Here is a 23967-nt window from a genome sequence, read left to right on the forward strand (position 1 = left end):
TTCTCTGCAGTGCGGTGAGGCAACGGATGTTTGGCGGCTTACGCAACGCATCATGGCCCTCCTCAGACGCACCGACGAATCAACGATCACGACGGACGCTTTATTTTTCCCTGACGCTGTATTTTTCCCCTCACAAAAAACTTCGGCAATCCGATGGATTGGTGGACACGCATCGCACTACGTGCTCTCGCGGACATTGATATCGGGCATGGACTATTGGCATTATCTACTAGAACAACACGAAATCATCCGACGCCACTCTAAATATAAAACGAATTTTGCGAACTTTCTAGGCAGCATGTTTCATAACCCCCCGAAGCGGTGGGGAGTCCCAGGTTTACGTTGTTTCGAGGGATAGGATGTACTCCCAGTGAAGTGACGAGGATGTCACTTCAGTCCTATATTTCTTTTCCTTCTTTTTTATATATGATTTTTCTTTTGGGACATAAAAAAAGTTGGTAGAGCACTTGCCAGCGAAAAAAAAATATAAAAAAAAACAAAAAAAAGCGGTTAAGGAGTTGGACTTGAAATCCAATGGGTTCTACCCGCACAGGTTCGAATCCTGTCCGCAGCGAACATTTTAATTTGCGTCTACATAAAGCAAATATTGCGACATTATCAGATAGAAGATGTATGTGACAGACACTGAAACCAAGGAAATGGAAATGTCTTTACATCGTACACGTGTAGCCAGCGACTAAGGCACTCTGCCGTATGGGGTAGACCAAAACATTGCGATTAAAGAATGTGCAGATTGCTGTGTTATTCATCGACATAATAACGTAAATTTTTGAGAAAAATTTTACTTATGTTACCTACGGATAAATATTTTAGCTAAACTAACACTTTTTGTTTAAATATCGGTTGTATGTTTCAGTGGCCAAAAAAAAAAAAAAAAGTGGATATGCTTATGGTTTACGAACGTAAAGGACGCGCCTTCGAATCTAACTGGAGTCAACTGTCTTTTTTTTTAATATTTTAAACCTTAATTCGATACAAATTGTGCAGTTGTAGGCTTTTCCATGTTCAACATTCTTTCAAAAGATTCTATTTTATAATAGTCTATCTTTAGCCAAACAGACAAACGGTCATAGTAAAACTGTTGAAAATGGATGTGTTTATTTGTGATTACTTCGACCTCCATCCGGTATCTCTATAGTTTTCAGCTAATAGAAACGTATCAGATGATTGGCACATTTGTCTAAGTTCTTACGCGCGGTTTACACAAGTGAATGGATGTGCCTTCCAGAATCTGTTATTTCCAGTTTAATATTCGTTCTTCAGCTTCGGCAGGCCTATTCGACTGTTACGCTACAAAGAAAAGTTCGGTAGTTCCTTAGTAGAGAGACGTATTACTATTCCAGTAGCTGTGGTATATGTTGAATCGAATCTCACCAGAGGCTTTTCTTTATCGCGTCGAAAATGTTTCGTTCTTAATTTACTTTTTGTTACTAAATTATATTTTTTTAAATTTTCTTCAGTACTCTCTTCAGTAAATAACTAATTATGATTTGTGAGTTGGTGTCTAAAAATAATCTAAGCATATCCTTTATGAATGCACAGAGATATCCCTTACCTCGAATATGACTACTAGAAGTCGTCGTATGATAAAATGAGAGCAACGTTCGATTTACGTGTTGTATGCAGAATGTCTCACTTTCAAATCTCTTCCCATATTAACTATGTTATCGAAAGTATCCGAACACTCATTAGTGGACATTAACATGGGGGGTGTTCACCATTCGCCTTTACGGCGGCTTGAACCCTGCTGGGGATTTCCAGTGAACTGTCTGAATGTCTGTTGAAAAATGCCAGCCCATTCTGCCTCAAGATTCAAAACCAGAAACGGTACTGATGGTGGATGTTGGGATCTGAAGCGAAGTAGAGTTTCTAACTCATCCCAAAAATGTTCTATTTGCTTCAGGTTGGAGCTCTGGGCAAGCCAGTCCATTTCGGGAATGTTGTTGTGCACAACTCATTTCCTCACAGATGCTGCTTTATGATAATGTGCATTGTTGTATTTGTGTTAGGGACTGAAAACCTCACGGATGCAAGATCGCACATGAAATATTCTTTATTTGGATGGATTACTAAATTTAGCTAGCGACCTAGTCATCTTCAGATCTAAAATATAAAACAATTTTTTTTTTCGTGTTGACGACATACAACAGCTTACAGAAAAATGGTTGAAATCGTTCTAAGCACTATGGGACTTAACAGCTGAGGTCATCAGTCCCCTAAACTTATAACTGCTTAAACCTAACTACATCACATACATCCATGCCCGAGGCAGGATTCGAACCTGCGACAGTAGCAGCAGCGCGGTTCCAGACTGAAGCGCCTAGAACCGCTCGGCCATCGCGGCCGGCACAGCTTACAGAACAGCACATTACTGTAGCAGGGATCAGGAATGTATATATGAATTAATTAGAAAATACATACCATCATACATTCTTGATTAGTGTTAGTTTCTTGACAACTTCTCACATCGTTAAAATCTTTCTTAAAATGACAACATCAATACACGACATATTTGAAAGAACTTCTCATCGTTTGAGGACAGTGTAATTGGACGATGGTCATAAAACTGAAAATGTACGTTAATATAGAGAAGAGTCAGTGAAAATAGCAGTATTTGTATAAGAAACTACCCACCAAAATAAATGTAAGAAGTGTAGTCTTACCAACGTTATTATGCCGTTAAAGCTTTGTAACTGATACAGTTAGTATTTATACGACATGATGTAAATACTGATTGTGACACTTATGTATTTTGTTCTAGCTGCTGAATTATGAGAGTAACTAAATTTAGATTTTGGTTGTTCTTGTAAGGAATGCAAATAAAATTTATCTCGACAACACATCCAATTTTTATTGACTTCTACCTAGTATTACAACCTTCAGGAGATTAACTGACTCCGATTTAAACGCAAGTACTTAGTGAACCGCGTATTAGAAAAGTCTGACATCTATGCTGATTCACCGTGTTGTTTTTTACTACTCGTCTATCCGATTTTCCATTCTGATTTATTAAGTGCAGTAAACATCGGCGTGTCTTCTTCCTCATCAGAATGGGACTATCGTCTGAGATCTAAGGTTCAGTCATTGTTTCACGAGGGAAAAGCGCACGATACAGGCTGAGGTACTGTCGCTCATGTCAGCCTCACACTGCATCGCGCAGCTATTCCTGCACTGCAATGCCCTCCCCCTGCCTTACTTGAGCAGCAAAACTCTTCGCGTACTATAAGACGTGCTTGTCGTGCGCAGGTGCTGCGGCTGAGCCGTCAGACGCCGAGCGAGGGCGGCATGACGCCGACGGGTGGCGTCGTCAACCTGATGACCAATGACGTGAGCCGCTTCGACAAGGTGGTGCTGTGGGGCCACTGCGTGTGGTGCATCGCGCTGCAGCTGCCGCTCATCGTGTACCTGCTCTACACGCAGGTCGAGTACGCCGCCTTCGCCGGCGCCGCCTTCATCCTCATCATCACGCTGCCCTCCCAACGTGAGTACCGCCGAGCTCGTTCCCAAACTCATCTCCTCCAGGCCGATCGCCTTCCTGTTCCTCCATCCTACAAAGAAGTCACAACACACCCTCCAGATCCATTTCAACCAGTTCATCTCCTTCAGATCGAAGCTTCTCTAGATGATTCCTTCGAGACCGTCCGAACAGGTCTCGGAAGGCGCAACGGTACCGACCAATCGCCGAGCAGAAATTAGGCGTCATTGGATGCAGATATGGAGGGGCATGTGGTCAGCACACTGCCCTCCCGGCTGTTATAAGTTTTCGTGGCCGGAGCCGCTACTTATCAGTCCAGTAGTTCCTCAATTGGCCTCAAGAGGGCTGAGTGCACCCCGCTTGCCAACACCGCTCGGCAGCCATGACGGTTTCCCATTCAAGTATTGGCCAAGCCCGGCAGCGCTTAACTTCGGTGATCTGACGGGAACCGGTCTTATCACTGCGGCAAGGCTGCTGGCATTCCTTCTATATCCCAAGCAATATTTATAGGACTATCCACCTGTATCTTCCACCTCCGCGAGCACTACTTATCCATTTAAGACGAACCCATCCTATCAACAATCACCCTCAAATATCTTGCACTGACACTTGATAGTTAACTAACACTTGGTTTCTGCTTGTGCAATATCTCGATGAATGGATAGCTGAGGATTTTTCTTAATATTGTTCGAAACCTTCAAGAGAGCTTCTGATCTTCTTAGAGCTAGATGCAGGATATTGCTGAGAACAGTTACCCGTCAGGTGTTTGCTCTCACAGTAGATCCTGTAATTATTCGCATTGCCTGAGTTGCACCTCTGTCTTCTTAATGTAAGCGTTATTGATCCATGTCGAATAGCAGTATTCAATAACAGAGTGTGATAGGAGTATCTTCTTAGTGTATGCGTTATTAATCCATGTCGAACAGCAGTATTCAGCAACAGAGTATGCTATTGCTTATCATGTTGTTAAGTAATTCCGTGAATTTACCTCATGGGATCACACTGAAGAATTTCAAAAGAAGTCATTCTCGCCAACCCTGTCATAAGCAATTGATATATCTGGTAAAATCATTAGACGATCAATTCCAATTACAAAATGATCTAGAGAGAATTTCTGTATGGTGTGAAAAGTGGCAATTAGCACTAAACAAAGAAAATTGCGAGGTCATCCACATGGGTACTAAAAGAAATCTGATAAATTTGGGATATACGATAAATCGCACAAATCTAAGGGCTGTCAATTCGACTAAATACCGAGGAATTACAATTACGAGCAACTTCAGTTGGAAAGACCACATAGATAATATTGTGGGGAAGGCGAAACAAAGACTGCGCTTTGTCGGCAGAACACTTAGAAGATGCCACAAACCCACTAAAGAGATAACCTACATTACACTTGTCCGTCCTCTGTTGGAATATTTCTTCTCGGTATGGGATCCTTACGAGGTAAGATTGACGGAGGACATCGGAAAAGTGCAAAGAAGGGCAGCTCGTTTCGTGTTGTCGCGCAATAGGGGTGAGAGTGTCACTGATATGATACTCGATTTGGGGTGGCAGTCACTGAAACAAAGGCGGTTTTCTTTGCGGCGAGATCTGTTTACGAAATTTCAATCACCAACTTTCTCTTCCGAAAGCGTAAATGTTTTGTTGACACCCATCTACGTAGGGAGAAATGGTCATCATAATAAAATAAGAGAAATCAGAGCTCGAAATGAAAGATTTAGGTGTTCCTTTTTCCCACGCGCCGTTCGAGATTGGAATTGTAGAGAAGTAGTTTGAAAATGGTCCTAGGAACTCTCTGCCAGGCACTTAAGTGTGAATTGCAAAGTAACCATGTAGATGTAGATGTAGATCATAGATCCAAAAAGGCAAGTACATTTACTGATTTCTTCTCATACTCATTTTCGCTATAAGTACCAAGAGACAGTACCAGATCGTTACAACTTCTGCCTGATCTGACGTTGTTTGTACTAAGGGATATGTTTGTGGATGACTTCAAAACTTTTGTAGTAGATTAGACGCTCGAACAGATCGTAAGCGACCCTTGGAAGGGCTATTGGATGATAGCTTTCCACTTTTGTGAGATTTTTATTGGGTTCCAGTATAGCTAATACTTTTGTTTTCTTCATCAGAGATGGAAAGTTTCCGGGTTTTAGTATATTTCAGAAGAAGTTGATAAGCCATTTTACTGTAGCTGGCTCACAGAGAGCTATAAATTCAGGGTATATTCCGTCAAATCGAGCTGCTTTTCCAAGTTTCATAGTTCTGATCCCATTTCAACAAGAGGGCCTGCTGTAAAGGAAAAGAAGATTAGGATCTAACGTGCCTCGACGATGTGATTAAAGATTGTGCACAATCTGGGACTAGGGACGGATGGAGAAGGCAATCGGCCTTGCCCTTTCAAAGGAACTATCCCGGCATTCACCTTAAGCGATTTAGATAAATCACAGATAATCTAAATCTGGAAGTCTGGACGAGGATCTGAAATCCCGTCCTCTCGAATACGTGTGCAGTGTCTTACTACTGAGTTACTTCACTCCGTTACATGCCAAGTTCGACTACGACAGCTCCCTTGTTCCTCCTCTTATTTACAATCCTGGTATTCTGCCACGTCTGTACCAACACATCTCACCGACCTACAAAATCTCCATATCCTCTATCAGCACATCTTCAACAGTGGCTCTCTTCCAGACAATGAAATCCATCCTAACTTCTGTCCATCCTTCAATTCGAGATGCTTTTAATAGTTTTCACAACGAAACTCTGCCTCGAAGTCTGTCAGAAAAAAACTGGTCATATGTAAATAACACCGGCGGCAAAACACAATCACTATCTTCATTGTGCGATAGCAGTGTTTACGTTACTGATGACATAGCCACTAAATCTGTGTCACTAAACAACGTTTTCCGAAATTCCTTCACCGAAGAAAACGAAGTAAATGTTCCACAATTCGAATAAAGAAAAGTTGCAAACATGAGCAACTTAGAAGCTGATTTCCTCAGAGGACCGAAGCAACTTACTTCAATAAAGGCAAGTCTTTTACTCCAAATTACGTACCAGTTAGGTTATTTTCAGAGTATGCTGATATAATAGTTCCATACTTAGTAATCATAAACAATCACTCTCTCTACGAAAGATCCGTAGTATGGTTCTGGAACATATAGTGTGTTCGAACATTACGAATTACCCCGAAGAAAACGATTTATTGACACATAGTCAGCACATGTTCAGAAAATATCGTTCTTGTGAAACACAACAAGCTTCTCATTCCCTTGAAGTAATGAGTGCTGTAGAGAGGAGTTCTCGAACTGAAACCATATTTCTAAATTTCCAGGAGGCTTTTGATAGCGTTCCTCGCAAGAGGAACTGCCTGTCCATGGAGTATCGTCTCACTTGTGCGACTGGATTCGTAATTTCCTGTCGGGAATGTCACAGTTCGTAGCAACTGAAGGGAAGTCATCGAGTAAAACACAATTGATATCAGGCTTTCCCCAAAGAAGTGAAACAGGCTCTTTGCTGATCTTAATCTACGCGAACGATTTAGGAATAATCTGAGCAACACTTCTCGATTATTTGCAGATAATGCTGTCATTTACCGTCTGGTAAAGTCGCCAGAAGATCAAAACTAATTACAAAATAATTTAGACGAGACATCTGTGTGGTGAGATAAGTGGCAGTTGGCACTAAATAATTAAAATTGTGAGGTCACCCAGATGAGTACTAGAAGGAATCCATTAAATTTCGGTTACATGATAAATCACCCAAGTCTCATGGCTGTCAATTTAACTAAATACCTAGGGATTTTCACACAGAAAATATTGTGGCGAAGGCAAATCAAAGACGGCGATTTATTGGCAGAACGCTCAGAAGACGCGACAAAACCTATCGACACTACACTTGTCCGTCATCTGATAGTGTATTTATGTGCAGTAAGGGATCTTACCAACTAGGATTGTCGGAAGACATCGATATATTTCAAAGGACGTCAGATTTTTTGGATTATTAGGGGAGGAAATGTCACGATATGATACACGAGTTGCTGTGGCAGCCATTAAAACAAATAATTGCGGCGAGATCTTTTCACTAAATATCAATCATAAACTTTCTTCTCGGGGAGGAGAAATGATCATCGCAATAAAATAAGAGAAGAGCTCGCAAGATAGATTTAAGTGTTCGCTTTTCCCCCACGCTGTTTGGGTGCGGAACGGCATGGGAATAATCCGAAGATGTTTCGACAACTCCTCTGCCAATCACTTATCTGTGAATTGCAAAGTAGTCATACAGATGTAGGAAATCCATCTAAGTTTCACTTAGACTCCGTTCCCTCCCCCCCCTCCCCCCTCCCCGGCCTCCTACCCTATCGAGGCTTCTCCTCCTCCCCGACCGTCCACTTTTCCTATCTGCTTCACAATCATGGCCTGGTCTCGTCTGATCCTATGACAGATGCACGTTTCCGTACCATCCGTCCTCCCACATTATGCTGATACGTATGTTATTTCTCCCATGATGCTAGATAATGTGGAATACAGCTGTAAATTATTTTAGGTTGGAGCGCACAGCCTACTTTCATACAAATTTTCCTCTCATGTGTTTGTTGTTTATTTTATTTTATTTTTTTTTTTTTTTTTTTTGCAATAGATTTCGAAGTTTTTAATACCTCAAGGTGGAGCCACTTAAGGCCTCAAAATCGATTGAAAATAAAGTAAACAACAAACATAATGGGTGGAAAATTAGAATTAAAGTAGGCTGTGTGTTCCAAAACAAGATCGCCATGTTGCCTGACTTATTGACTGCTCAGACAACACTATACTGATTTCATTATTTTATTTCACATTGTCTATTTCGGGACGTAATGACCCATCCAGAGTCACATGTGAGTAAAAACTCAAATACATTATCAATTTCACGTACACTTGATGCTGGCCTAAGATTTTCCGAAACCGATGAAGCAAAATAAAATAATTAAATCAATATAGTGCAGTCTGAGTAGTCATTTAAGTCAAACAACATTAAATTACTGCTGCGTGTCCTTCAAAACCACCAGTAACGATGTATCGACTTAAAACTAATGATCACGTCCAAACCCTCACGACTCACAGCTTTCCTATAACCTACGAATCTATATATCAATCAACCTAGTGTTTGTCTTTCCAGTGTAGGTGCTTCATATTCATCACCATGCGATACTGCATTACCAGTAACATCTTTCTCATCTATCTCCTGATTTAAAAAAAAAAAGAAATTGCGAATGTGTACACTTTTAATATCAGTCGGAAAATCCGCTCATTGAAGTAGCTCGAAAGGAAAAGCACTGCCTGCAAAAGGCAGGTGTCCAGGTAAATTCCTGGATTGGCAGGCAGCTATCATTTCTCAGAATAGTCAAGCATTCCTGGATTGGTAAGCAGCAATGATTTCTCAGAATAATCAAGCCACTTATGTTGATCTGATGGTTCTTGTGTAAAATATACAATGGAAGCAGCGGTTAAGTTGCGTAGTCTAGCTGGTGTACGTGTCTAAATTTTCGTAACTGAATCTCTACCAGCGATTTACAATTCTCTTAAAAACTCTTCATCTAGAAAAAATTTAGAAACACGTCACTTAATTCTTTTGATGTATTTTTGTACGTCGACTTGGTGCGAAACGTAAACACAAGGTTACTAGTGAGGAACAGGTTGTTCATGCGCTTTGTACAGTCAGGAAGAAGGGGTTAGAGTGGTATTCCTTCGACATCTGGGCAACTGAATCAACTAATATATTGTGCCAATTACTTGAGATGGGTTCTTCAAGAGGTTAATATTTAAAGTATCTTGAATTAAGTTGGAAAGAAATTCTGCTTTTATACCCTCTGTTCTGCTATTGTCTTCAGAATCTGTACGAGATCGGAGTGGCGGATGAACAACATTGTAGATCCAGTTCTTAACATCTATGTAGGTTAAACAAAATATTAAAGCTCTTTTCCTAAGAGTATGTCAGTGAAAATTCTGCAGCATTTCTGTTACTTCGTAAGATCTGACTTAGTCTGTTGAAGGAGACATAGTGATGTGCGTTATTTTTAGTTGTCTTGATCCCAATAAAAAATTACAATTAGCTGATTGCCGATTTCGGTTGATTAACAACTATCTTCAGATCGATCTTACTAAAGAATCAGTGCCAAAGTAGGATACTGGCCAGAACACCACCGTTAACTAAGCGTAACTCAGAATCATTTATGTTCCCTATGAAAAGGAATCTGTACCTGATTACAATGTTGGACAATTCTTCGTTACACGTCAATAGCAAAAAAATGTTCAAAGTGTGAAACCATCATAAGAGTCTTTTCTGTTTTTCAAAGAATGGATAGCAACGTTTGAAATCATCAGAAAAGATCGAAACATGCCTGCAACTTTCAACGCTGTCAGAAGACTTTTCTGACGGTTTCAAACGTTAACAACCATGCTTTGAACAAATTTTGCTGTTGATGTGATACATTTAGTAGCGATGATGTGGTCAACATTGTACTTAAGTACAGATTCATCTGTAAGCACGATTCTGAGTTACACTTCGTAGGGATGATGATACGGTCAACGTTGTCCTTAGGTAGTGCTTTTTCAGTAAGCATGATACGGAGATAATCGTTAATCAAGCGAAACTAAATCGGAAAATTATGATCTTATATTTTTTATTGCGATCAAGACCATTAAAATTTTTAACCTTTCTGTTCCTCTACAACACCAATTGGAGTAGCTTCTGATGATTCGGACTGTTTTTCTTTGCATACCCTCGATGCTCTTGTTAATCCAACCTGAAAAAACTCACACACTCGTTAACAGTATTTCAGTACGTGCCGTAGAGGTGTTTTGCAAACTATTTTCTATCTACACACCGTATTTTTTCAGTATTGTAGCACTACAGACAAGTTGTCTATGTAGTTTGCCTGCAGTATACCCCATGCTATCATTCCATTTCACATCCTCGTGCATTGTGAGTCCAAGATATTTTGTATAGATCAGCTGATACCAGTTGTGTCTCATGATTCATGTAGCCAGAGGCCATTAATGTTTACGTTTCGTGAAGTACACAACTTTACGTATCTCTGCTTACCACTCACTCTTTATCAAGATCTGACTGGATACTACTACGACTTTTGTCTGACAGCACTACTTCAAAGACAATGGACCCATTTCCGAAGTACGTAAGATTAAGGCTAGTGCTATCCACTAAGTCATCAACAGTAATGGGCATTTTAAGTGACATGGGCGAATACTCTAGCTTCTTCTATATGTCGGGGGTTACACTCCATCCAAAATAAAGTGCAGCGTTCTGCCTGCCAAGGAATCGTCAGTACAGTGATAAACCAGGCTAGATTTCTCGTTTGATTGTGTGTTCACCAGGAGAACTTGGTGTGGTACAATAATGAAAGCTTTTCAAAAGTCTGCTAGGAAACACCGAAGCCACATCGTTACGTCGCAAAGCAAGAGCAGGCGCTGTTTTTTTTCTTTTTGTGTGTGTGTGTGTGTGTGTGTGTGTGTGTGTGTGTGTGTGTGTAAGCCTTGCTGGCTACTGTGGAGAAAGTCCTTAGTGAAGTAGGTTATTAGTTGAGGTCTGTGTGATGCTTATTCGTTAGTTATTCAGTTTATTTACAAGTTTTTCGAACCCTCTATGAACATATTCTTAAATTTTTAGTCTCGTTGCCACATCTACAAGGTAAAGATACGCGGTTCTCTTCCGCTTTTGTGGTTGTTTTTCATTCATACTGAATGAGTAAAATTAGTGACACGAATCTCTGTGTTTATTTGCATCCAAACGAAACATATGCTAACACTAACGTAATATGAAAAATCCTAAATTTGGTTTGAAATTGGTGTTGCTAATTTAAGATTTTTCTTACAGATGCAACAAAAATTATAAAACAAATTGGAGAATAAATAATTTATTAATCTAGGTGGCGTACCAGGGAACTAATTGGTTCCAAGTGCCAATAAGAAAGTGTTTATTTCAGATGCCAGTAATACTGAGACACAGTTCTTTTTATTTGTAGTAATACAAATACCGAAATACAACAGTAATGTTTTAACTAGCACAATTGCAGTTAACAAAATACATTTCTCATGTTCTCTAAATTTTTACTAGAAAATAACAAAATGACTTTCAGTAATGTCTTTTGTTTCTTAATCAGCGCCATTCTTGGGATCACATGTTGGAAAGTTCTCTGTGGAAGTCCCTGTGCAGTTGAGAAAGAAATGGCAGCTTTGCAGCTGATAAACATGGCTGGTCTCTCAGATAAATTACAACATGTCATACATCAGCCATCGTCTTTACTCTTTGGAATTCGTTGATATTTCTCCATTCTGTTTTAGAGTAAGCATTTTAATAGTTATTTCATACGGATGAGAATGAGACACTTTCATCGTACTGTTTTTTCCTTTTTTGCCTATTTTTGAAACACAAATTGTCTCCTCCCCTTACAAAGACGTTTTATTGATACAAAGAAAAGGTTACATGCCCCTGCTTACGACATAAACTGTGGATCAATTAATGGAGAAGAACGTGAGGCCTGGCACTTGGAACCCCAAAGAGAAGCACTACTTGACGTAAAGACCATGCGCCACCTAGTAAGTAATGTTTAAAACATTTTCTCCATGATCTGGCAATTGAAACGAGTCTAGAGATAAGCAACAAAGAATCGAGAACACGCTTTTTGTGAAAAAAATGGCCGATAGAAATTTTCGCTTTTCACATATAATCTGCAAGCAATCTTGATATCACACTATTATTTCCCCCTTCCCGATCCATTCGCGAGCAGTACGTGAGAAGAACGAGTGTCATTTAGCCCCCACATGAGCTCCACTCTCTCAGATCTTTAGGGACGGAGCAGTAGATTAGTTGGCTGAAAGAGGCGGCAGTCGTATATTTAAGAAATCACAGTGGAATTAGTTCAACAGGATTGAGGGCAATTACGTGAAATCAAAGTAGGAATGGGCGGACGTAAATCTGCAGTTCTCTTTTCCCAAACGGGAACCCAGTGCTTGACACGATAAACCATATCGCTCGCTCGGTCTTTATGCACGAAGATCTGCATCGCGCACTGACGAACTCCGACGCATTATTTATGTTCCTAAACCGCTGTACCGGAACCCAGTACCAGCTGCAAGTTTAGGAGCAATGAAAATTTGACTTCAATCTTTCGCGTACTATCTGGCCAAATTTGAAAGTTTAAAATGCTCTTATAATCTACTCGTTAAGAGGTACAACATTATGTTAAAAGTTTCACACAGTAAGACAACTTCGTTTAGATGCGTAAGTCAAACAAACTCCAAGAAAAAAGACAAAAAAAGAACGCGAAGCACCATCAAGGAATTACCCGAACAGGACGGAAATCGGTAGATGTGATGGACACATACAGACAAACAGATGACTACAATTTCAGAAAAATTGGAAGCTTTATTCTAGAGGAAGAGCTTCACAAATTTAGCAAGTCAGTAACACGTTGGTCCCTCCCTGTCCCTTACGCAAGAATTTATTCGGCTTGTCATTGGTTCAAATGGTTCAAATGGCTCTGAGCACTTAACATCTGAGGTCATCAGTCCCCTAGAACTTAGAACTACTTAAGCCTAACTAACCTAAGGACATCACACAGCCGGCCGCGGTGGTCTAGCGGTTCTAGGCGCTCAGTGCGGAACCGCGCGACTGCTACAGTCGCAGGTTGGAATCCTGCCTCGGGCATGGATGTGTGTGATGTCCTTAGGTTAGTTAGGTATAAGTAGTTCTAAGTTCTAGGGGACTGATGACCACAGATGTTAAGTCCCATAGTGCTCAGAACCATTTGAACCATTTGACATCACACACATCCATGCCCGAGGCAGGATTCGAACCTGCGACCGTAGCGGTTGCGCGGTTCCAGACTGAAGCGGCTAGAACCGCTCGGCCACACCGGCCGGCTCGACTTGTCATTCGGTGATAAGAGTTGTTGGATGTCCTCCCGAACGATATCGTTCCAAATTCTCTCCAATTGGAGCTTTATGTCGTCAGAATCGCGAGATAGTTGGAGGGCCCCGGCCATAATGGTCCAGACGTTCTTGATTGGGGAGAGATTTGGCGACCCTACTGGCCAAGGTAGGGTTTGGCAAGCACGACGACAAGCCGTAGATACTCTCGTCGTGTGCTGGCGGGCATTATCCTGCTAAAATGTAATCTCAGAACGGCTTGCCATGAAGGAAACAAAACGAAGCGTAGAATATCGTCGACGTATCTGTGTGCTGTAAAGGTGCCACGGATGACAACCAAAGCGGTCCCGCTATGAAATGAAACACCACCCCAGACCATCGATCCTGGTTGTCGGGCCGTATGGTGGGCGGCAGTGAGAGTGGTATCTCGTCCCTGTTCGGGGTGTCCATGCACGTCTTCCCTGGTCATCGGGGCTCAGTTCTAAGCGGGACTCGTCACTGAAGGCAGTTCTACTCCAGTCAATGAGATACGAGGACGTACGGAGACGCGCTGGACAGCAGTGGGATGCCAATCTGACTGTCGCCCGCCATTAGGCACTTCGTGAATTATATTCTGTCGTGTTATTTATGTAAATGAGGTACATAAAAATGACCATTTGTGCCAAAACAGTCTCGCTTTTTCGGCGTGTGTTGCAATTGCTGCCATATTAGAAAGAGCTATTTCGTTTAGTCTAGTAGACAGTGACAAAACAGACGTAATCAAATCTAGAAACCACACCAATCTTGGGTACTATTCGTGTTAACAACTTTTTCAGTATCAGACAATGACATTTATTTGTTGTAGCTGAACGTTTGACGAACTTTGATCAGGTAATATATTCTTTCACTGAAAGGAAAGCATATCGTGTAAAGCTGTAGGAAGATTAGAGAGAAAAAAATGCTGAGACCTAAGGATTGAAGAAACATGTACTGTCTTCCTTGTCTCTTGTCTTCACTTTTACGTTTCCTATATTTAATTTTATATCTCACAAAAGAGACAGTTATTAGCTAATAATCAATAAAGAGTGCAAATTTTATGAAGAGTTCTTATTCTTCCAGTCACAAATTATCCCATCCAGTATTGGTTCAAATGGCTCTGAGCACTATGGGACTTAACATCTGAGGTGATCAGTCCCCTAGAACTTAGAACTACTTAAACCTAACCTAACCTAAGGACATCACACACATCCATGCCCGAGGCAGGATTCGGACATGCGACCGTAGCGGTCGCGCGGTTCCAGACTGTAGCGCCTAGAACCGCTCGGCGACCCTGGCCGGCCCACGCAGTACTAATTACGAGTTTTTTTTAAGGGGTATAGGATGTCAAACCGGCCGACGGGAAAGCGGGTGAGGCACCACAGGAAATTTTGATGTCCACTGTCTGAATTCCGCAGAGCGAAATACAGCTACGTGCGATAGAAGAATGCTGTGTGAAGAGCCGTGGCACTGCACATTGGCGCACTTAAGACCGAATGACATGTCTTACATTTCCTCGATAGTGTGGGGTGCCGTTTGTTTTCTTAGCAGGGCTCCTTTGGTTGTGATACTTGGCACCGTTACTATACAGTACGGTGATACGCTATGACCCATTTTGTTGCTTTTCGTGACAAACCATCCTGGGCTTACATTTTAGCGGAATAATGCCAACTCGCACGCGGTGAGAGTTTCTACTTTTTCATGCTTGCCAAAATCTACCTTGCACAGCAAGGTTTCGGGAACTTCCCCCATTTGAGGAGTTTTGGAGTATTATGGGCAGGGTGCTCCAAGCAACTCGGCAATTTGACGATCTAACGCGCCAGTTGGACAGAATTTGGCACGATTTTCCTCATGAGGGCACCCAACAACTTTATCAATCAATACCAAGCCGAACAACTGCTTACATAAAGGCCATAAGTAGACCAACGCGTCACTGACCTGCTCAGTTCTTGAAGCTCTGTCTCTTGAATAAAACATCCAATTCTTCTGAAATTGTCATCATTTGCCTTTGTCTGTACATTTACATCACTTCTATCGATTTCCGTCCCATTCGGATTGCTCCTTCGTGGTGATCGTTCTTCTTTGTCGTAGAGTGTACCGGGTGATCAAAAAGTCAGTATAAATTTTGAAACTTAATAAACCACGGAATAATGTAGATAGAGAGTTAAAAATTGACACACATGCTTGAAATGGCATGGGGTTTTATTAGAACAAAAAAAAAAGTTCACAAAATGTCCGACAGATGACGCTGGACAGCAGAACTGCTACCGTGACGGGTGAGAGGTACGCCGATATGTTACAGAATCGCATCATCCCCAGTCTGGCTGATAAACACCTGCTGGAACGTACGAGGTTTATGCAGGATGGCGCTCCACCCCACATTGCTAGCCGCATGAAAGATCTCTTGCGCGCCTCGTTCGGTGATGATCGTGTGCTCAGCCGCCACTTTCGTTGTGCTTGGCCTCCCAGGTCCCCAGACCTCAGCCCGTGCGATTATTGGTTTTGGGGTTACCTGAAGTCGCAAGTGTATCGTGGTCGACCAACATCTCTAGGAATGCTGAAAGACAACATCCGACGCCAATGCCTCACCATACCTCCGGACGTGCTTTACAGTGCTGTTCACAACATTATTCCTCGACTACAGCTATTGTTGAGGAATGATGGTGGACATATTGAGGATTTCCTGTAAAGAACATCATCTTTGCTTTGTCTTACTTTGTTATGCTAATTATTGCTATTCTGATCAGACATATCTGTCGGACATTTTTTGAACTTTTGTATTTTTTTGGTTCTAATAAAACCCCGTGTCAATCTAAGCATGTGTGTCAATTTGTACCTCTCTATCTACATTATTCCGTGATTTATTGCCGGCCCTTGTGGCCGAGCGGTTCTAGGCGCTACAGTCTGGAACCGCGCGACCGCTACGGTCGCAGGTTCGAATCCTGCCTCGGGCATGGATGTGTGTGCTGTCCATAGGTTAGTTAGGTTTAAGTAGTTCTAAGTTTTAGGGGACTGATGACCTTAGAAGTTAAGTCCCATAGTGCTCAGAGCCATTTGAACCGTGATTTATTCAGTTTTCAAATTTATACTGACTTTTTGATCACCCAGTATTTAACACATTAGCCCACTCGTAACGTAATCAGGCGTTTGAAGCTTATGCGTGGGAAATCAATTGTTTAAAGAATCAGTGGTTTCAAAATGGTTCAAATGGCTCTGAGCACTATGCGACTTAACATCTGAGGTCATCAGTCGCCTAGAACTTAGAACTAATTAAACCGAAGTAACCTAAGGACATCACACACATCCATGCCCGAGGCAGGATTTGAACCTGCGACCGTAGCGGTCGCTCGGTTCCAGACTGTAGCGCCTAGAACCGCACGGCCACTCCGGCCGGCATCAGTGGTTTACTGCTGTTAGTAGAATAGCGTCTGATAACTCGCCGAGGTTTTTGCTTTGTAATCTGAGACACTGTGGAGTGCCTAGTAGACGCGGTGTAGTTCCGTGAAGGGCTGTTATCTGGGAGGCTGCCGGATAGCCGGTGGAGGGCAGCCTTTCCGGGAATGCTCACGCCGCGTCGCAGAGTGGCAGCTCGGACAGGAGAGAAACAGCAGACGCGGCGCCCTCTGGGGGGGCGTGCGCCGCGCGGCCCGCGCGATAGCGGCACCGGTTGAGTCAGGAGAGCACTGGTGCGTTCCGCACCACGCGCTTTTCCACCAACCTGCTCTGCTCCACGGTCCTAATTTCCGCTCGATAAGCGCCAGGTGGGCGCGATAAGATACCACGCTTTGCGTGCAAGCCACTATGACAGTATTCTTGGATTTGCTGGCCCTTTTAACAAACAAAAAAACACAACTCTTTGTGCCTTCAGCAATTACACGACCGCCTGCTGCAAGATCTGCTGCACAACGTGAGATAAAACACGGAATTTTTTTGTGTGTCATTACGATAGGTTTGATCCTTCCTGCCCGGATTTCCTCTCCTGTACCAGTCCATCCATCACACAGTAATACATTCAATGCCTTCAATTACTTCAATGACACACTGCTTTGCTGAACTCAAGGACGAAATTAAGTCGCTATCGTAATACACGCAGCTCGATGAAACTTGGACCTTACATAGAAAGAACTGCTACAGCGTAGTACAGAAGGTAACTGAAAGAAATGTGCAGTGAGACGGAAAGAAATAACACTTTCCTTCGAAGACAATAATTACATGGAAGTCACTGAGATTTATAATGGCCCCCTGCACATTACAAAAGACAGGTCATGGTCCGTAATAGGGTGTGTGACCACCACGAACAGCAATGAATTCTCTTCAATGTGCTCCCATGGTGAATATAAAGTTGATAAGGAGTTTCTGTGGTGGAGCGTCCAATCCCTCCTCCAGCGCCGTGGACAACTGTTGCATGAAACTTCGTGGCTGATTAAAACTGTATGCCGGACTGAGACTCGAACACGGGACCTTTGCGTTTCGCGGGCAAGTGCTCAGCCATCCTGAGCTACCCAGAGTACAGAGTTAAAATCTCATTCTGGAAACATCCCCCAGGCTGTGGCTAAGCCATGTTTCCGCAATATCCTTTCTTTCAGGAGTGCTAGTTCTGCAAGGTTCGCAGGAGAGCTTCTCTAAAGTTTGGAATATAGGAGTCGAGATACTGGAAGAAATAAAGCTGTGAGGACGGGCGTGAGTCGTGCTTGGGTAGTTCAGTTGGTAGAGCACTTGCCCGCGAAAGGCAAAGGTCCCGTGTTCGAGTCCCGGTCCGGCACACAGTTTTGATCTGCCAGGAAGTTTCATATCGGCGCACACTCCGATGCAGAGTGAAAATCTCATTCTGGAAACATCTCCCAGGCTGTGGCTAAGCCATGTCTCCGCAATATCCTTTCTTTCAGGAGTGCTAGTTCTGCAAGGTTCGCATGAGAACTTCTGTAAAGTTTGGAAGGTAGGAGACGAGATACTGGCAGAAGTAAAGCTGTGAGGACGGCGCGTGAGTCGTTCTTGGGTAGCTCAGATGGGAGAGCACTTGCCCACGAGTGGCAAAGGTCCCGTGTTCGAGTCTCGGTCCGGCACACTATTTTAATCTGCCAGGAAGTTTCATATCAGCGCACACTCCGCTGCAGAGTGAAAATCTCATTCATAACTGTTGCATGGTCGACAGTGCAGGACGACATCCCGCAATACGTCTCGCCAACGAAACCAACACGTGCTGCCGGCCGCGGTGGTCTAGCGGTTCTAGGCGTTCAGTTCGGAACCGCGCGACTGCTACGGTCGCAGGTTCGAATCCTGCCTCGGGCATGGATGTGTGTGATGTCCTTAGTTAGGTTTAAGTAGTTCTAAGTTATAGGGGACTGATGACCACAGATGTTAAGTCCCATAGTGCTCAGAGCCATTTGAACCAAGACGTGGTCGGTAGGATTTAAGTACCAGTTTTTGGCGAGAGGTTGGAACACGTAATGTACCCAGGAATATGCCGAACGTGATCATTTTGGTGGTTCAAGTGTTACAGTGTGGCGAGCTATAATATTGCATGAGCCTGCTGACGTCCAAGTATTTGAACACGGTACACTGATTGGTCAAAGTTATTGTGACACGGTACTGCTCCTAAAGGTGCGTCTTTTCAGGGGTGTTTTCGCACCTAGCTTCGTTTTTAGCGGTGACAACACACGACCGCATCGAACTGCGCCGGCGGAGCAGCTCTTGAAACTGGAGGATTGTCGTTGATTTAATTTCTCTCCCTTTTTCCTCTAATTAAATCACATTGATAACGTGTGGGATGCGCTGAGGAGACTTACTGCAGTCTAATCGTTGACTTCCTCTGATAACGTATTTCTTTCCGCTACCTTCGATACTTTATTCTAGCAGTTCCTTCTACGTATGGTCCAAGTTCCATCGGACTATGTTATTTAGCAGACACACCATGCGAAAGTTACTGTCGTTCTTAAGTTTGATACAGAAGTTTGCATTCGTCTCTGTCTTCCCTTACAACTTTTAGCCTTTACAGAACTCTCTTGTAGCACGAATATTATCCTAAAAATGGTTCAAATGGCCCTGAGCACTATGGGACTTAACATCTGAGGTCATCAGTCCCCTAAAACTTAAAACTACCTAACCTAAGGACATCACACACATCCAAGCATGAGGCGGGATTCGAACCTGCGACCGTAGCGGTCGTGCGGTTCCAGACTGAAGCGCCTAGAACCGCTCTGCCACAACTGCCGGCGAATGTTATCCTCTTTTGCTTTAACAAATTTCCTATTATTCTGTCCCTTCTACTCGGGGATATCCACAATTCCTTTCCTTGCTGAGCGTCCACACAACCTCTTCATTCTTATCAATTCACACTGAATTTTCAGCATCCTCAGACGCTTCAATTCTCTTCTTTCCCCGTCTTCCTACAGCTTATGTTTCGCTTCCATCCGACGCTGCGCTCCAGACGTATTATTTCCAGCAATTTCTTCCCCAAATTAAAGCCTAAGTGTAATACTAGCAGTTTTCCTTTGACGAACAATGTTCCGTTTCCCTCAGCTGCTCTGACTCTTATGTCCTTTTCACTTCATCCTGATGCCATTATTTAATTCCAAGGGAGCACAATTTTTTTAGTTTGCCTACTACGAGGTCCCTCATGCTGATGTTACGTTTGTGACTACCCTGCTGTTCCGGAACTTACTATCTGTTTAAGAACGCCTACAATCTTTTCTTGCAAACTGAATTAAACCCACTGAAATTACAAAAATGGAACGAAAGCGAGTGAAATAAGTGGCATGCGAAAATATCCGTAAAGCCGTTTAGAAGAGTCGAACTTTCAACGTAATTTGCGTCATACCGGGATCCATAGAATTTTTTTAATGTTATGCTGTATGTGAGACGAAATGTAGAACACGGACAACTTATAAAGCTGTCAGTGTGTACGCGTAACAGAAATCTTAAATTGTAAACACTGGTTTCAGCCAAATTTCAAATTTTTCTTACTATATCAGTGTTACAGCCCCTTTCGTGTTTGGAAATCGCAAAGAGTGGCACAGACTGTACAAAGGTCATAATTTTTTTTTCTGTCTGGGTATATTTGAAACATAATCTCGAAGCCTGAAGAGAAAGTGTGGACCTGTAGGCAAGACAACGAGACTAAATATTTAAAAGATAGTTGTTGTATCCACGAAAGTCGTGGATTTCTCGAATTACTTATTAAATTCACGGACCATCGAAAAATTTCGAAAAGAACTAAGTAAGTAACCTATAAGTTAGATCCCAAATGTCAGCTTCGCCAGTGTTGATTTATGTTCGAGAAGCATTTCAAGGAGCCACACTCGCCAACTGCTGTACCGTTTCACACATGTCGCCCGACATCAGAGCTAGCGCCGGCCTATGTTGGTAGTACATCTACATCTACATCCATACTCCGCAAGCCACCTGACGGTGTGTGGCGGAGGGTACCTTCAGTACCTCTATCGGTTTTCCCTTCTATTCCAGTCTCGTATTGTTCGTGGAAAGAAGGATTGTCGGTATGCCTCTGTGTGGGCTCTAATCTCTCTGATTTTATCCTCATGGTCTCTTCGCGAGATATACGTAGTAGGGAGCAATAAACTGCTTGACTCTTCGGTGAAGGTATGTTCTCGAAACTTCAATAAAAGCCCGTACCGCCGTACCGCAGATTCATTAACGTTTTCCGGAATTATTATCTCAATAAAAGCTACGTGCCAGCAGACGACCTAAAACAAGGAAAAGTTCGTAACATGGGCATAGCTCTCAAAGGAATACCAATTCCTAATAAATGGGAGACGCGACTATGCCAATACAACCGGAAAATCGTGTTGGAAAATTTAGCGGTGAAAATAATACGAGAAGGCACCAGATCGACTTTGTGCAAAGTGATAAACCGGAGAATAGCGATCAACTCCAAGCTTCACTCCGTCTAGTTAAAACCGTGAGCCCCACGTGGAGCCGGCCGTAGTGGCCGAGCGGTTCTAGGCGCTTCAGTCTGGAGCCACGCGACCGCTACGGTCTCAGGTTCGAATCCTGCCTCGGGCATGGATGTGTGTGGTGTCCTTAGGTTAGTTAGGTTTAAGTAGTTCTAAGTTCTAGGGGACTGATGACCTCAGATGTTAAGTCCCATAGTGCTCAGAGCCATTTGAATCCCACGTGCAAATCGTAATTCGGAGGTCACAGTCGAGCAACGTTTTGAGTGCCCGCGATGTGGCGCACAGCAGGGGACGTGTTTCGACTGATCAATAGGACCGACATACGCGCTATAAAGGTTTCTAACGCCATGATACCCGAATAGAAACCGTTTCCCAGTACAAAACACACGCAACAAAATTGATCAGGGCACACACGATTCACAAAATTTTTGGACTTCAGTTAACGGAAAACTTACAGCATCTGGCAATTTATGGGATGAATACTAGAAAGTAACTCGTCATAAAGGCTTACGTACGCAAATTTTCTCAAGATACCAATACGTAAGGCTTATGATAGTATTTTGACCCGAAACATCACTCAAAAAAGAAAATGTAACGTGAATTCTACGAAAGTGACATCAAAGAAATAACTCAATGGATAATTTCTTGCAGGTTTCCGTACAAAAGACTGAAATATGAAAATGTTGTAATGTATATCATTATTTTTCTAATGAATTTGTTTTCTGTTATTATGTGAAACTTTTAAATGCAGAATAAATATTTTTTTTTAAAGTTAGACTACGAAATTCGGATGCCTAAGGTCGTAGGTTCGAATCTTCTAAAAAAAAAAAAAAAAAAAAAAAAAAAAAAAAAAAAACTGATAAATTTTCAGGGCTCAAGGTACCATCTGAACAATTATTCAGCCGCTTTTTTTCACAAACTTATCAGATGTCAAACTGGCTCCCCTAGAACTAATGTATACTCTGCACTTACCCAGAAATATAAATATGGTTTGCAGCAACAACACTAATAGGTGCTTACTGCATACTGTATCCACCCACAATAACAGGGGAATGTGCCGTCGTTTGTTTGTAGGTCGCTCTTAATAGCAAAGAGGATGCAGTAGAAGAGATGTGTGTCACAATAACGAAGACGAAGAAGGACTCATAGCTTTTAAGGTATGCATTTTAGAGACCATGTTTATTGAACCTTTTTCTTGTTTAGGTCCATATTACCACCTGTCAAAACACGCAATACTTTCTTTTTAATGCCCTACATCCAGAAGGAGTAAATGTACCGATGCTCAGTTATCTTTAAGTAGGTAACAGTGCGCAATGTGGTGAATTTTCTGTGTTTCACAAATAATTTTTAACAATTACAGCTTCTGAATTACGACTGCCACTTTTTTAAGATGAAACTATGTACTTTTTTCTGTGGCATAGGAAAGTGCCTGCGAAGAGGACTTGAAAAAGGCATGGCGTATGTGGAATTTGATCAAGCGCTTACAAGATAACAGCGCCGCAAACCACCGCCCGGTGTAGAGGTCCCACAAACATCTCCCACGCTGTACCAAATGTAAGCAACCACGTAACTCGGGTAGTGTTCGTGTGTTTTCCCGTGCGCTTCAAGTCTGTGCACTGCTGTTGTGGCGATTAAACAACTCACCCGTGAAACCATTTAGACTTACACAATGCTGTGCAACACGGTCCTGTGCTGCAATAAGTCCAGATGAAATTCAGTGTGCCGTATTCTCTGTCCGTTTCTATTTACAGCTTGTTTAAAAGCTCAAGGACAATTTATTGAACTCTTGATATGACCGTAATAATAATAAACACACGAACAGTGCCTCAGCGACTGCTTACATTTTGTGCAGGAGAGCAGACGTTCGTGACACCTCTCCTCCTGACGGCGGGGCAGTGGTTTGTGGCGCTGTTATCTTTTGATCAATCTCCACACACATTACGTCGTTCAAATCCTTTTCGAAGGCTCTTTTTAGTACTACAAAAGACATACACCGATAAACCAAAACATTATGACCACTGCCCACCGAGACATTGGATGGCGCCTGGTGGCCCTGAGGACATTTGAAACGGCTGAAACGGTAACATAAGTTTGTAAGCGGAACAGACAAGGACGGGGGATCACCCTGGCGAAGATATGGGCTGAAAATGGGGAAATCCATTGACTTTGAAAAAGGGCACATAATATTACGCAGAGCCTGTTGAAACGTCTCTGTGAAGTCGTTTCATAAGACGCTTGTCGAATTCGGTACAACTTATTCACTTTACTACCTGATTTGAACTCAATTCATGAACTCTTCCAGAAAGACTGAGCCCTCAGATAAGGCCTATTGAATATTATATGTGTGTTTTAATGTGGAGTTTCGGTTTTGTTTTGTGGGAAACGCTGAGTTGGTCATCGTCTGCTGGGATCAGACGATGTTGCTTCTCGTTCGAAGGACAGCACAGGATGACCAACTTAGGTTTCCAATACCTGAATAGAGAGATTTACCCATCTTAGTCGAAGGCTGTTTTTGTGTGTGAGGTTGGTGACAGAGGGCTACCCCTCTGGTAGCTTCCGCTGCACGGGTAGCCAGGTAATCTCGAAAGAGAAAGCGGCACTCTTCCGTGAACGCTTGGTGAGT

General features: G+C 42.6%; 1 protein-coding gene across 1 annotated transcript in view; it reads left to right on the top strand.

The window, feature by feature from the left end:
* Window positions 1-23967, top strand: part of LOC126162751 (ATP-binding cassette sub-family C member 4-like) — a 386365-nt gene that overhangs the window by 153408 nt on the left and 208990 nt on the right. The window contains exon 5 of the mRNA XM_049919433.1: window positions 3268-3502. Coding sequence (XP_049775390.1) covers window positions 3268-3502 — 235 coding nt within the window. The remainder of the gene's footprint in view (window positions 1-3267; window positions 3503-23967) is intronic.

This window comes from Schistocerca cancellata, chromosome 2 (assembly GCF_023864275.1).
Source record: "Schistocerca cancellata isolate TAMUIC-IGC-003103 chromosome 2, iqSchCanc2.1, whole genome shotgun sequence".
NCBI lineage: Eukaryota > Metazoa > Arthropoda > Insecta > Orthoptera > Acrididae > Schistocerca > Schistocerca cancellata.